Consider the following 15,069-nt stretch of genomic DNA (forward strand, 5'->3'; position numbering starts at 1 on the left):
GTATTGAATGCAGGACGTAGCATTTTACACTGAAATAGAGGGCAATCCTGTATTATACAGGACGGGTGGCAACCCTACCCTCAAGACCACTTGCAACAATCTGGCACCACTGTACTGCACATCTTCTGAAAATGTAACCCTTGCTGTAACAGACCCATGTTTAGATAAAACATGCACACCCAAATGTGGTAGTGATCAGCGTTGCTGACACCAACACAAGTGTGGGAATATAAGCTGTGTGCTACAAAAACCACGGCCATTGCCTTTTATTGTTTTATTTTATTAATAATATTTAATAATTGACAGCCCTGAGTATTAAACACCAACCTCTCCTCAGCCATAGCAGAAACCAAGCTAGGCTTCAGCCTCTGTTTAGAAACTGAGTAGTTGTACAAAACATTTATGAAAATAGCAGCTGTGTTTTTCCAGTTAGCCCAGCAATTCTGGTCAAATCCAGTGCAGGTGTAAGGTCTTGTCCTGATTTTAGCAACTGCAGTTGGTCCTCAAGGTTAAAAAAAACACACCCTTATAATGCCATTATCAAGACACTTTTCTTTTCTTGGTGCCTTTTGCACAGCCCCTGCCAAACCAGCCGCCAGAAAGGGGTCCCACGGGTGTCTGCTGTTGCTCTCCCAGCTGCACTTCATGAAGACCTACTGGTGGAGCCACAGCTCTCCTGCTATGACTGCCTTCTTCTTCAGGTTGCAGAGGAACAGCCAAAGAGAAAATGGGGTCCTTTGTTCTGCAAGCACAATAATATGTAATATTAAGTTTCCAGCACGCAGAGAATTACCATAAAGCCCAAGTATCAAGTGAAAGGGTGTGCTTAGAACCATGCATGATATACTCCAGTAAAACAGGGCTGGACTGCAAGTCCTCACAAGTGCAAGTATGTTCAGTGCATATTTCTTTCCTGATAAAAGCCATGTTTAAATTACATCACATTATGAAGAAACAAGAAGCTATATTTAACTATAAGCCTCTGTGTATGATATTGTATAAGCAGAGAAGAACCAACATTTAGATTAAATGTAGAAGAACCTACATTTAGAATCTGCTCATTCAAAAAACTACTATCTACAAGAGTGAAGTATTAGTGCATAAGGGCACAGTGCTCAAGCCGAGCATTATATTTGCTGACCTGTCATAGCAAGGGACGGGAAGCCCCAGCTCATCCATCAATAGCTTCATCACATCATCACATTTCCCATGAAGTTTCAGGGCTGCCAGATCATCCTTTGGTGTCCACTGTAGACAGAACAGTAATACTGTGAATGAAGTGAACTGACTTAGCACTGCTACCATGACATTCACAATGATCCTCATGTGTCACGTACTAGGTATTCACTTTTATTGTAAAAATGTTGGTAACATGTTTATCCCATGGCAAAGGAACAAAACTTCAATATAAACATGTGAACAACATAAAAATTTATTTGAAATCTGACAATGTGGGCTTGTTACAGAATTACTTTCAACCAATGATAAGTAAGAATCCACCAGATGGCTTCTAGGCAGTGGCATAGCATGGATGGGACCACAGGGGTTTTTGCCCTGGGCACAAAAATTCAAGATTAAAAAAAACGAGCGCCCTGGCCCAGAAAATCTCCCAATGTTCGCCTGGGCAGACTGAGGAGCAGATTTGGGCAACGGCTGGTTGCTACGGAGCCCTCTGCATGGGCTTTAACAAAGATACTTGCTCCTGATTAATTCCCAGTCCCACTCTCTGCGATGCTCGATGCTCATGGGACACCGCAACTGCCACTCGGGAAGGTCGCCAAGCTATTGCCCCTTCATTCCAACCTATCAGCGAGCAGAGCTGAAGAGCTCCGCCCTGCAGCCCCCTTGCTAGCTGGTGCTGCTGAGGTTGCCGGTGACAACATGGAATAGGAGTGTGTTATCAGCCATGGACCAATCAATGAAGAGAGTTTTGGTCCATAGGGATGTTACATTCATTACCATACATTCTACTCAGACACGTCAAGTGCTTATTTTTTGTATATCCTTTAAACCTAAACATTTCTTTTCTTATCTATTTCTCTTTTAGAAACTACTTAGCTCTTTATTCAATCCCATACGCCCAACTGCACAAAAACATATTTCACATTGCGCAATTTTTTGATAATGCACAAAATTTGTCCAGCTGCATGACGGAATAAACCTTGAACTTTGGTCCTACCCTATAAACACATGGAAGCAACTAAAGTAATCATATACACTTGCATATATCACCAGAGCAAATTGCTCTGCCCATAAATGACAAGGCTCAAACTAACCTGGAGATTTACAATGTAGAGTTTAGGGCGGTGTCTGGGTGGTTTGCTCATGCACCACAAATGTGGATACTTCTTCAAAACCTGTTGTGAGAAGGACAACACAACCAAAATATTCATCAGTGCTAGAAGAGGGAAGGAGTCTCAAACCTTGAGATACTTGGCAACACAAGTTCATCTTTAGTCATTTGTGTTCAGCTTTAACCAATGCCTATTGCAAACTACTTAGAAGGGATGTGGGAAGCAGGAACAGTCTTCTGGTACCAACTTCCAGGATTACATGGTTGCCAAGGCTTTTGCAGGATTCAACATCTGTAGCAGAATTTCTATGAAATGCAAATGACCAGTCCCAGTAAACATCTAAAGTGTACTGTCTGGAGTGATGATGGGCAACACACAGGCTTTTGCTAAAATTTAATTGATCCTATTTCTAGTCCAATGGCTAGCATGCCCAAAAGACTCGAACCAAACACTTTTGCAGGTATTGCAACTATTAAAATACACATAACTAGCAGTCACCTCAGCTAGCTATTACCTCAGCTAGACGGAAGTCGTACAGTGAAACAGGCCTAGACGTCAAGCTCCAATGCGGCTTCCTCCCAGGGAAATGTACTTAGAGGACTACAGTCCCACTTGGCAAGAAACATGAAACACTTTCTAAACTTAAAATACTTTCTCAAAACACCCTAAAGTATGGAGATGGATGGGGAGAAGTGTGAGTAGGACATGATCCTTTGGTAAAACACTGGCCAATTCCTGATGGAACATCTAGTAACAGCTAGCTACTGGGATTGTTGCAAAGCATGTTGGACTAGATGGGCCTTTCCTTATTGCGCTCTCTAGCAAGTGTCAGGATCTAACAGCAATAAAGCTATACAGCAGACCTGCAAGTTATGCACATTTAACTTGTGCGCATTCAGCTCGACACCCTTGGCAATTAAAAAAAATAATAATAAAATAATAATAATAATAATAATAATAATATAATGGAGGTATCCAGGAAACCTTTGGCATTCCCAACATGTTTTGAGCATATGCAATTTTGGCTTTATGTGCTATGCTTGGAACACAACCCCAACACCACCACATGTTATGGGTCCACTGTATTTTAACTGTAAGAGATCCAGAATACACATTCTGGATTTATATGATTATATTTTAAAAATAGTGATCTACTCAAATATGGTATAAGGCCAATTCAGGTATCCTTTAGTTCATTCTTACATTTGTCATTTACATAGAGAGGCAAACACTAACATGTTGAAATAATACAAACTGCCTTATTGGGAAACTTAAAAAATATATATCCTGGGTTATTTAGCTATGAACCACTTAACTGTATACATCCTTACTTTAATCCAGGTTTGGGGACCTTTGGCTCGCCGGATGTTGCTGAACTACAACTCTCGTCATCCCTGGCCATCAGCCATGCTTGCTAGAGCTGATGGGAATTGCAGTTCACCAATGTCTGTAGGGTCAAAGGTTTCCCACTCCTGTTTTAATCTCTAATTGAAAAGGGGGGCGGGGAATGCAAGCCAAGACATTCATACAAACCAAGTTGCTTTATGAAATGCTTGCCTTTTCAGACTTAATTTTTTTAAAGAGCTTCCTATCTTTGACCAGATATTTGAAATCTGTTTCCATAACCTTTCCCTGGCATATATTTGGCTATAACCAATGACACAGGAAAATATTCTCAAAGGATTGTATTGTTACATTTCTAAGAAGCTCCAAAGGAGGAAATGCATACATATTTGTGCCTATGTTGCAGAAACTTCTATTGTTACATTTCTATGAAGCTCCAAAGGGGGAAATACATACATATTTGTGCCTGCATTGCAGCAAACACTTTCACAATAAACCTTAAAGACTATAAATTGAGGTGTCAGTCTGCCGATTCCAATATAATTCTAGAATTTTTGAAATAAAACCACTACAGAGTATAGTGCAATTGTACATCGAATGACATTTTCTCCTGCCTTACCTTCAAGCTAGATCCCAAGCACAGGATCACATCTGCTTTGCTTGCAGCCTCTATTGCTGCCTCCCAGTTCAAGGGCTGCTGCAAGATGCCCTTCTCCCCAAAGTGTACAATTGTATCTCTTAGTTGTGCCCCACATTTATGGCACACTCTGCCGGTATGGTGCCTGTGCAAGGCTGTGCGCTCCGTCACGTCAAACACTCGCACGTATTCACGATTGGGTGTGCAGGATGTGCAAACCTAATTTTGAATGGAAGCACAGAATCTGTGTTATCATTCCCTATGGTACAATGGCACACCAAGCCCCACTCTCTGCATATGCTCACCTCTATATACATGTTTCCATGCAGCTCAGATAGGGCTTCCCGAGGGAGCCCACTGCGCAAGTGGAGCCCATCACAGTTTTGTGACACCACATGCTTTACCTAAACAGGGAAAACAAGAGTGTTAAGCATGGAGAAAGTAGAGTTAAAAGCAAGTCACTTCTTGTTTCCCTTTATCAGCAGTTAAGATATGATCTGCACAGTTTGCATGTTAAATAGCCAACCTTCCCCTCCCTTTCTCACTGCTCTGCCAAAATAGCTGGAGGAGATATAGCTGATTAGCAGGAGCAGAGAGACAGTGGCTAAATGTGGTTGCCTGATAAAGCATGGGTGGACAATAACTGCTCAACAGGAGGGAGCACTACGGTTTCACCTCTATTTGAGGTGCCAGTTAGCAAAAGTAGCAGAGTTAATGATAAAAGACAGCATAGCTTTGCATTCAAAATGAGAGAATATCGTCAAGTTGGGTGGTTTTGCAGACTGGTACCGAATCCATCATTTCCTAATTTAAGAAATTGCATTCAAGAGCAGACAGCTCTTGAAGGAGTGCGCCAAAATTAACGCTATGTATTTGTAACCCACATGCCGCATCACTTCTATGGTGCTGTCAATATACAGTGTCATACCGCAGTCTTTTAAAGTAACCTAGAAAGTACAGAGTGTGTTAAGCAGCCTATAAACCTCCCATACAATATGCCACAAACCTGTTAATTCTTCGTGGATTTCTGCTGCCTTTTACAGCAAGTAATATCTATTTATGTGCTATCACTTCAACCTATAATTCAATCCTGTGCAGGAACCAAGTAGCTAACAGGGAGGTTCATTTTCAGAGTCCTAAGTGCCAGCCTCCAACACACATACAAAGACTGCCTATCTTCCTGCTACTCTAAGCCCCATGTCTGATTCACTTTGTCTAACAATACAGTATTTGTGCATGGCTTTATCCTCTGCGCTGAGAGGCTCTCCAGCATCCCAGATTCTCCAGACATAATATCCATTTCACATTCACATGTTCCCCACTGGTGCCATCTCTTTTTGCCCCCAGGAGTATAGGATTGACTAATATGCAGCCTTACCAGTTTGTGGTTGTGCAAACAGGCGATGCTCATGTGGGTGAGTGTGGGCTCTGCCTCACTCAGATCCACAGCCCTGGCAAGTGGAGAGAAAAACTGTATTAAATATCGGTAGTCAATCTCACATGTTCCAGTGGAGCCTTCTCTGAGGAGGCCGAAATGATCTTCTAAGAAATTTCCCAAGCACCAGGCAAGCATCTGAACGGTCAAGTTTTGGTTACCTGATACTCCTCCCTTTCTGCAGCATTGTCCACACCCCATTAGGGCCTCTGTAGTCAGGAATTGAGGCTGCCTGTGTTACCAGGAGACATAAGAGAAAAGGGACCTTCAGCAATACACAGCCACACTCATCAGCAACTTTGTCTGTCACATCCTAAAAGCCCTGCCAACCCCCATAGTCTCCTGCTCAGACATCTCTCCACTGCTACCATCATCCAAAACAGAAGGCCCTTCATTATGCAAGCACCTACCCCCATCGGTCAACTAACACCATACTGAAATCTGCCTGAGAAATGGCCTCAACATCTTTCTCCATCAGGAAAAATCTTATTCCAAACTTCTTCCTAGCTAGGGCACTTAAGGTTCATATGCTGCTCACATGGCAAACATGTGATTCATCTGCCCTGCTCTTCTGCCTCCCAAATTGCTAAGGCAGATTATTTTTCCATGTATATACACAGTATACGCCCCTGTGTATAAGACGCCCCTATTTTTGGGGACTCCAAATTAAGAAAATGGGAGGAGATTGCCAAGAGTTGTTAAGCTTTTGGGGGGGGGAGGATTGCCCAGAGTTGTTGAACTTTTTTTGAAGGGGATTGCCCAGTTACAGAGCTTATAGAACAATAACTGTATTGTCAGACATTCTCACGCATTGCCGATGACATCAATCATAAGCACGGTCGCCAAGAGCACTCACCAATTGCCCACCAAATTGCCGCAGCAGCAGCAAAGCCACAGCAGATCTTGCCACATCCACCAATCAACCACCCAATCAAAGATGACAATCTCCTGCAACCTATCACCCGTCACCACACTGCACTATCTGTGTATAAGACCCCCAAATTTTAACTTAATTTTTAAATAAATAATCCTCGTCTTATACACGAAAAAATACAGTAGTTGCACAACATAACAGAATGGAAAAACCCAGCCAGCCAAACAGCATCTCCCACTGTCCAACAGCTGCTTTGCCAAAGGCAAGTCTGATAAAATGCTCTTTTCTTCCCAATAACATGGGACAGCCAGAGGCAAGAACATGATGATTCTGCATCTTTCCTGTTAGAGACAGCTTTCTGAAAGGAGTCTTCTGTATTCTAGATTGAAAGAGACATGTTCCTTAACATGAAGCAACATAATATGCAGACTGGCTATGTAGGCTGGTTCTTAGGTGGGCATGCAAAATGCTAGTTGTTTCTCTGAGACACGAGGAATCAAAGTGACAGTTAAAACTGGCGTTCCTTTAACGTATTTAGCATGTCACCCACTTATTATCCAGAGTAGTTCTAACACAACCTCTTCTATGGCAAAACCTTAATCTATCTCAAAGGGAGTCAGGCAACTAATTAACTATCCAATGCAAAATCAAATGAATTCTGAGACGCCAGAATTCCCACCCAATCAGTTAAAAATGCTTCTGAAATCCTGAAATCAATATTTCATGCAACTCCACAACGTTGTCACCACCACCTGTGCCTGGCATGCAAAAGGTCACAGCTTCAATTAGGCTACAAAAGTCTCATCTGAAGTGCTGAAAAGTCGCTGTCAGTCAGTATATTTATTTATTTCATGAAATCTATATACCATTTGATAGTAGAAAAAACCCAAATCAGCTTACAAAAAGAATAGGCAATACTCAGCTAGACACACCAATTCTATGACTGTATATAAGACAGCTTCCCATTTTCCTGCATACATTCAAAACAGTTGTTCCATCATCTCAGTATCCACATTTCCCATACTTCAGATTGGGAGTGCCTCTTCCCTACCTCTAAATAAGAAAGCTGTTAACAATACTACAACAAACTATTTTCATAAGTTCAAAACAGTTGTTCTGTTTCGCTTGTGAATGTGGCCCAACTCACATCAAGAGTCACACTACATGTTATACTCACCACAAGAGAGCAGTCTAGCTCTTCTTGTTCTGCAAACTCCCCAAACAACAGACAGAGAACACTGGACAGGAATCACAATCAAACATGCATGGGTGAAAAAGCTGGTTTTATTTTTGCTTACCTCTCTCATTAACAGGTAATTGTCCCTAGGAGGGAACAAAAGTAGTTTGAATACAGTTTCTTCTATATTTATCTGTTGCTGAGGGAGCCTACAGGATTCTCAAGAGTCAGAGCTGGACTGCTCTTGCATGGTGAACATAATGTGTAGCCACACACTAATAAATACAAACCACTATAGGATCTTGTACCAGGTGATTTTAGAACAGCCAACCACACAGTCTTACCGTACTGATGCCAGCTCCTGTGTAAATGATGAGATGCTTTGCTCCCTGCACAGCTGCAGAGAGCTTACTGACTTTTCTTTTCAACTCTTCAGGTTCATCACAAACCTAAGAGTGGATGAATGAGGGACTGAAATTATTTCCAAAGGACCACTTCAGCTAAGCCCTGTACAATTCTAATCACATGACATAAACTCAGCCATGTCTTTTAGTCTCTTCCCTTTGCTCTCTTTCTTTTGTCCTCAACTCTACAAGCTTTGTAAAGGAGGACATTAAATAGAAGAGCGAGCTTCAGTAGAAACATCTTACATGTCAGAAACAGGATACATTAATGACATGTGGGAATAAGTGAGGGGGGACCAGCTCATCAAGAACAAGGAGATGGCTAACAAGAGCATTAACCCTAAACATTTTTCTTTAGAAGGCGTTCTGATGTAACAGAACTTACTTTCAAGCAGATGGACCAAATCAACTTTGGGCTGTAGCAGAAGTTTGATTTTGTAACAACTTAAATGCTACTCTAACAGCAACTGGCTCCCCTGCCTGTAGGAAAATAAAGCACTGCAGGGTTTTCAGAAACACTTTTCACTTTTTAACTGGTCTTCCGAATATGACATATATCAGCTAGATAATGGTCTGACTGAACTATGTTCTTCCTGGCTCTGCTTTAAAAAACGGTGGGGGTTGCTGTTAAAGGATAGTTCTAAGTGTATATAGGTTTTGAACACAAGCTGTCATGGATGGACATTTGCTCAGAAAAACAGCCTAAATATATATTTTTTAAAAAATTTAAATTGAGTAAGTTTTCTCAGGTAGTAAAAAAATCAGAGGCCTAGGCAAGCCACACTAAGCAGTGTAGGAAAGAATTTACTTTGGACAACATATTTCTTAAGCAGGCCACATACTTTCCACTGTGTGTTTTGTCACCCGCAGGTAGTACTTGAACAAGCAAGATAAATGTATACATGGGTAATACCAGATGCTCATCCCCTCCGTCCTTCTCACTAGCTCACTCCTTCACTCTAATCCCAACAGAAGTGAAGCGTCGCTGTAGCACCGTAAAGGCTAACAGGCTCGTTTGCAGACTAGCGCCCACTTAGGGTGCCCCACGCGTGACTCGGTGTTGCTTCTGCCGCCGGCGAGCAACTGACGTGGCTGCCCCGCCGAGAAACCCTCCTTCCTCCGTACTCACTCGCGCTCGTTTATGCATCGAGGGGGGCATAGCTAGCAAGGCGCACACACCTCCTCCAGCCGCCGCCGCAGCCTCTCGCGCTTCTTGCCAAGTCGCTCCAGATCCCGAACGATCTCCTGACAGCCGAAGAGCAGCGCAGCCTCGTCGGGGCTCCGCTCGGCCGCCGGTTTGCGCAGGATCCGCGACACCTGGCACCGAACGGCGGGGGAGAAAGAGACGGGGAGGGAGAGAAAGAGAGAGACAGAGGAAGGGGGCGGTTGATGGGGAAGAAGGGGGCGTGGGCGCAAGGCAGAAACACCGGCGCCCACAAGCGCTACCGAGACCCACAACCCCCTCGCCCCAACCGCAGGTCCTGTACCTGTCTCCGTCGCTCCCGCTGCTCTTCCTGCCGGAGGAACTCGGCACGAGCCGCCGCTTTCCGTTCCGAGCGGCTCAAACTCCAATCAGCCGCCATCGTCCCGGTGGCTTCCGGGTACCAACTGGCCCTGCCGGTGGTTTCCGCTATTTCCGCTTCCGGCCTCCCAGAGCAGCGACCGAGGAAGCTAGAGTGCCCTTACTTTGCAGCCATTCAGAGAGACAGAAGGTGACGAGGATCGCTTTCAGAACTCCTCACAAAGGAGGCTAGAAGGGCCAACGAGGCTCCTCGCCGGAACTTCCGGTCCAATGGCTACAAGGGTTCCGTCATAGAGATGCCAGAAGGACGACGCTCTCTACAGGCATCTCTTTCCGTGAAGAGAGACTCGCAGCCCATGGCGGCTTTCACTCCTCCGGCTGGAGAAAGCGCCGGAGGCTCTCGCTTTCCGAGCAGTAGATCGAAAGCGCCGGTCCGCATTCAGGCTAGCCTGACGCCCGCCTCTTCCTGGGATCTTTTCGCTAGAATCTCGCTGCTCCGCGCTGGCATTGAGGTAGAAAGAGTGGTGGCAGCCGAGCACTTTCCAACCTTAGGCGCGCCGGAGCTGCGCTAGTTCTGGCCAGGTCGTTCTCAGATTTGATATCCACCTCCCTTCCTGCCGTTTTCCCGAAAGAGGGGACCGAGATCTTAAGCCCATGAACCGTTGGCTGATACAATCTGAGCATTTTGTCTAACAGTCCTGACGGTCGAGCAAGAAATTACAGCTAAAGGAGTCAACAGCTGGCATTCATAACTGCTGTGAAGCACCAGTTTTCTGTGATTACTTTTTCCCCAATGGAAAATCAGAAATCGAGGCAACTGCGCAGATCTGGTCATTTCTATACAATTGGCAGCATCAGCAAATGATCTAAGGAAGGCAGAGAAAGTGAGCAATTGACCTTCTCTTATTTGACAGCTGTCAAATGTTCCTTATTACTGTATACCCATAAGCCGTGCACATCCTTGCTGCTACAGCTGGACACTAGCTTTTCTTTTTTAATTACAGCAGAAATGAAAGCCCCATGCTGTAAGTCGGCGACTTTGCTGTTACCAGCAAGCGCCCCCAGTTCTACCTGCAGGTTTGATCCCTGCATTTTCAGGTAGGGCTGTTAATGTTTCTTTCTGAAATGCTGGAGAGCTGCTGCCCGTCAGTGTACTGTATACAATACTGTATTGAGATAGATGGTCTAATGATCTGACTCTATAAAACAGTTTCCTTTGTCCCTTATGCTTATTTCACCTCTTTTTCACTTACAGTTAAACATAGAAGAATATCACAAGTTAAAAGAAGAGACACAAAGAGAGACAGAGCCATCCATATACAGTGGTACCTCGGTTACATACACTTCAGGTTACAGACTCCGCTAACCCAGAAATATTACCTCAGGTTAAGAACTTTGCTTCAGGATGAGAACAGAAATCGTGCTCCGGCAGCGCGGTGGCAGCGGGAGGCCCCATTAGCTAAAGTGGTGCTTCAGGTTAAGAACAGTTTCAGGTTCGACCTCCGGAACGAATTAAGTACTTAACCTGAGGTACCACTGTACTGTAGAAGCTTATGCAGCTAGTTCTGCCCTGTAATTCCAGATGTCTGACTTAGTCCTGACTTATAGTCCTGTTATGACTATAAACAACGTTGTGACATGAGCAAGCAAAAGCCACACAAAGTCAGTAGCCTATCACAGGCACATGGATTACTTATCATAATAAACACATTAAAATAAGTCTTAGTCTGTTTGGTTTATTTTTCAAAATTGAGTGGCAGGGGGCGGAATAGGTCTGGAAAATTGTTGATGGGGAAGTGGGGGGCTAATAAGGACTGCTGCCTTCAGACAAAGTGTGTACCTCCCAGCAGCACTGGCCAAAACCAAAATACATGGAATTCTGGTGTGATAGCACAGGTTTTATGCATTACATTGTTAATTATGATTTGTTTCTCATGCTAATTTACAAAAACAAATTATGTCTCTTTTACACTACTTTAAATAACTATCATGTGACATATTGACATATACTGTTTATGTTTTATGTTGTAAACAACCCTTTGGTCTTTCACAAAGGGTGGTAGATGAATCAATCATCATCATCTCAACATCCACTGTGGAATAAAAACCACCAATAATTTTTTACTGGCCTGGGATATAGGAAGTTTATGATGCTCTGATTTTACCCAATACAAGAGAACAGAAACGGGCCTTTGTCTTGTGCTTTGACCTCTTTCTGAATCACAAAGTTGAGGTCAACTGCATTTATGGCCCCATCCTTGGCCCATTTATATGTAAGTCAATCACACAGAATTAGATTGACCTCCAGATTGACTGAAGGACCTGAGCATGTCCATACAAAAGCTAGCCACTCTTAAGCAATTAAATAAAATATAACCCTTAATACTAGTCAAACTCTAGCTCCAGTAGTGCAGTACCTTATGTCTGCTTTAGTAAGGAAATGGCTTTGCTGCAATGTCTTTTTTTTTTTTTAAGTTACAACTGGCTATTTACAATTGAACAGCATAAAATCAACAAAGAATTGTTTTTAAAAAAATAGCAGGGTAGTGGATGAGGAAAGCAACAGACTTCATGCTTTTAAAACTTTTTCTAAGTAGTGAAATGTTCCAAGTGCTCAGCACAACTGGAGATGCAGTTCTTTTTTTAAAAAATGGAAAAAGTATAAAAAAAATTATTTGATGTCATGAGGGATGACAACACAATTCCACACAGCAGGCAGAACAGCAACATATATGCTAATTGAAGAAAGACTTACAAAGGTAGAAAATATCCATCTAGTGCGGGAAGAAGGCATCAGAAGTGCAAACTTGAGAGAAGTTACTTGGATTGCTTGCAACAAATGGGTAATAATTGCACAAGTATTGTGATAAAATCAGGGGCGCCGACTTATAAAAAATATTGGGGGGGCCCATACCGGGGTCCTTCCGCTGGTTCGCTCGGGTAGCCGGGAGAACGCAGTTCGAAGTGGCGGTGTTGGGGAGAGACCCTCGCTCAGGGCGCCACTAGACTTGGCGGCCGGCAGCCTATCTGGGGGGTTTTGGAGCGTATTTCGGCGGAGCGATTGGGGAGGAGGGGGCTTGTTGCCGGATTCTTCAGCTGAGCCGGAGATCCGCTGCTGGGGGTCCCTGGGCCGAGTTGTGAGCACGGCCTGCTGAAGGGAGATCCAGCCGATTGCGCGACGGGGACGGCCGGGGCTCTCCGGCTAGGGCACGCGGCTGGCTGGCTGGCGAGGGAGCAGGTGGGGAGGAGGCGGGGGTCCTCACTCTCTTAGGAAACGCACCCGCGCGCCCGATTGCCACGAAGTCCGAAGGGTGCGTGTGTGGAATTAAAAAGCAAAAACGAGATACGGGCAGGGCAGGCAAAGAGTTTTCTGCAAGAGGATGGAGGGCAGGTTGAAGAGAAAATCACTCAGGATGAGACAGTCAAATCAGCCATGATAAAATGGGCTCAGGATATTGGGTATAACATCATGTTTGAGGACTGGGAAAGGTTATGGACCACCGGAATGAAATTCACGGCATGTAATGCCTTGAAGGAAAATATTATGAAAATGATTTATAGGTGGTACATGACCCCAGTCAAGCTTGCAAAAATATATCACCTGTCTGATAATAAATGTTGGAAATGTAAGGAGGCTGAAGGGACATTCTTTCACCTCTGGTGGACTTGTCCAAAAGTGAAGGCCTTCTGGGAAATGATTTATAATGAGTTAAAAAAGGTGTTTAAGTATACCTTTCCCAAGAAACCAGAGGCCTTCCTCTTGGGCATTGTTGGCCAGAAAGTGTTAAAGAAGGATAGAACTTTCTTTATGTATGCAACTACAGCAGCAAGAATACTTATCGCAAAATATTGGAAGACACAAGATTTGCCCACACTGGAAGAGTGGCAGACGCAATTGATGGACTACATGGAACTGGCTGAAATGACTGGCAGAATCCGAGATTTGGGAGAAGAAACAACGGAAGAGGACTGGAAAAAATTTAAGGACTATTTACAAAAACAATATAAGTTGTATGAATGTTAAAAATTTACACGATTCGGAAACTATAGCTTCAGCAATTAGATTTGGGAAACAGGAAATTATATTTTAAGTAAGAAAAGGTCAAAATCTAAGGTAATACTATGTTTAATTTAAGATATAAGTAACTGATGAAAAGTATGTTAAATTTAGAGGTATAGTATTTGAAAAGTACAAAATAAGGTACGAAACAAGGTAATAATTTGCTGATATCTTTATTATAAAGAATGCAGGGTAAGGGAGATGCGAGGAAGTCCAGTTAGTTATATAAAAAATGTGTTGAATGGTTGGTTTTCTTTTCTTCTTTTTCTTTTTTTCTTTTTCTTGTTCTTTTACTTTTTTCTTCAGTGTATGTTTCTAACTTTGTATTTGAAAACTTAATAAAATATTTATAAAAAAAGAAGAAGAGAAAATCCTTTCGCTTTTCTGGGGCTCAGGGAAGTCTCAGAGCCGGAGGTTGGGGAAGGGACCCCCTTTGCTCTGCCCTCTTCTCCCGTCTTAGATTCGCATGGGGGTCCCCGCCCGAGCTTGCCTGGCCACCGGGCCACACAAGGGCCGCGCTCTACGCAGCGCACCTTGCTAGCCGCGCAGCTGTCCTCCGCGGCTGTGGAGCGGCCCTGCGCCGGTGCCCAGCCCCTCTGGGCGCCCGCTGCGCTGCCAATGACAAGCGGGCGACGTCGCGGGCGGGGAAGGCGTCGCTTTCTTTCCCGATCCTTCATCCTCCCAGTCTTCCAGCCCTTTTTTGGGTTGGAAGCTCGTCTCGTTCGCCCTTCTCCTTTCTTCACCCTGCGCGCAATTTTCCTCCCTCGTCTCCCTCCCCATTTCTCCTTCCTTCCTTCCTTCCTGACTGACTGACTGACGGGCTCAGGCTCGGGCTCGGGCTCCGGGTCGGGCTCGGGCAGCCACAGCATCAGCGGTGTTGGCGATCGGCGGCGCGGGGGGATGGCCCTCCCGGGGGAGCCGGCGCTGCTCAATGGGGTTGCCAAGGAGACAGGCCGGCCGCCCCCCTCCCCCGGCCCGGCGCCCCCCGCCGCGCCGGTGCCCGTTATCGAGCTGGTGCGCGCCGGGCGCCCTATAAAAGCCGCGGACGCGCCCACCGCCGCCCGAGATTATTGGGGGGGCTGAGCCCCCCAAACGAATTTTTGAGGGGGCTCGGGCCCCCTCAGGCCCCATGGAGTCGGCGCCTATGGATAAAATGGATTGTCTGGGAAGTCCCTAAGAGGAAGCAAATTTGGTTTTTTTTGTACAGCAGGGAAAAAAGGTACATTCACTGCATGAAATCAACCAAGCCTCAGTCAATTCAGTCAGCAACAGGAAACAAATCTGCCAGTCTAAATTTAGTCAGTAATATCATAGGAACCAGC

General features: G+C 44.6%; 1 protein-coding gene across 2 annotated transcripts; it reads right to left on the bottom strand.

Moving 5' to 3' along the window:
- Nucleotides 1-259: 259 nt before the first annotated feature.
- On the bottom strand, nucleotides 260-12,572 carry SIRT7 (sirtuin 7). Of its 2 annotated transcripts, XM_083487031.1 has the most exons (11): nucleotides 12,443-12,572; nucleotides 9,653-10,553; nucleotides 9,345-9,482; nucleotides 8,106-8,210; nucleotides 5,872-5,942; nucleotides 5,654-5,726; nucleotides 4,581-4,679; nucleotides 4,258-4,494; nucleotides 2,277-2,357; nucleotides 1,142-1,248; nucleotides 260-742 (listed from the first exon to the last, which is right to left on the bottom strand). In XM_083487031.1, exons 2-11 carry the CDS (start codon nucleotides 9,746-9,748, stop codon nucleotides 541-543), a joined length of 1,209 nt encoding a protein of 402 aa, XP_083343157.1. In that variant the 5' UTR covers nucleotides 9,749-10,553; nucleotides 12,443-12,572; the 3' UTR covers nucleotides 260-540. The 2 variants fall into 2 exon arrangements, with proteins under 2 accessions (XP_083343157.1, XP_083343158.1); XM_083487032.1 differs by lacking the exon at nucleotides 12,443-12,572 and having other exon boundaries at nucleotides 9,295-9,482; nucleotides 9,653-9,766.
- Between the last annotated feature and the right edge of the window lie 2,497 nt (nucleotides 12,573-15,069).

This window comes from Podarcis liolepis (genome assembly GCF_965112155.1).
Source record: "Podarcis liolepis genome assembly, chromosome: 2".
In the NCBI taxonomy this organism is placed as follows: domain Eukaryota; kingdom Metazoa; phylum Chordata; class Lepidosauria; order Squamata; family Lacertidae; genus Podarcis; species Podarcis liolepis.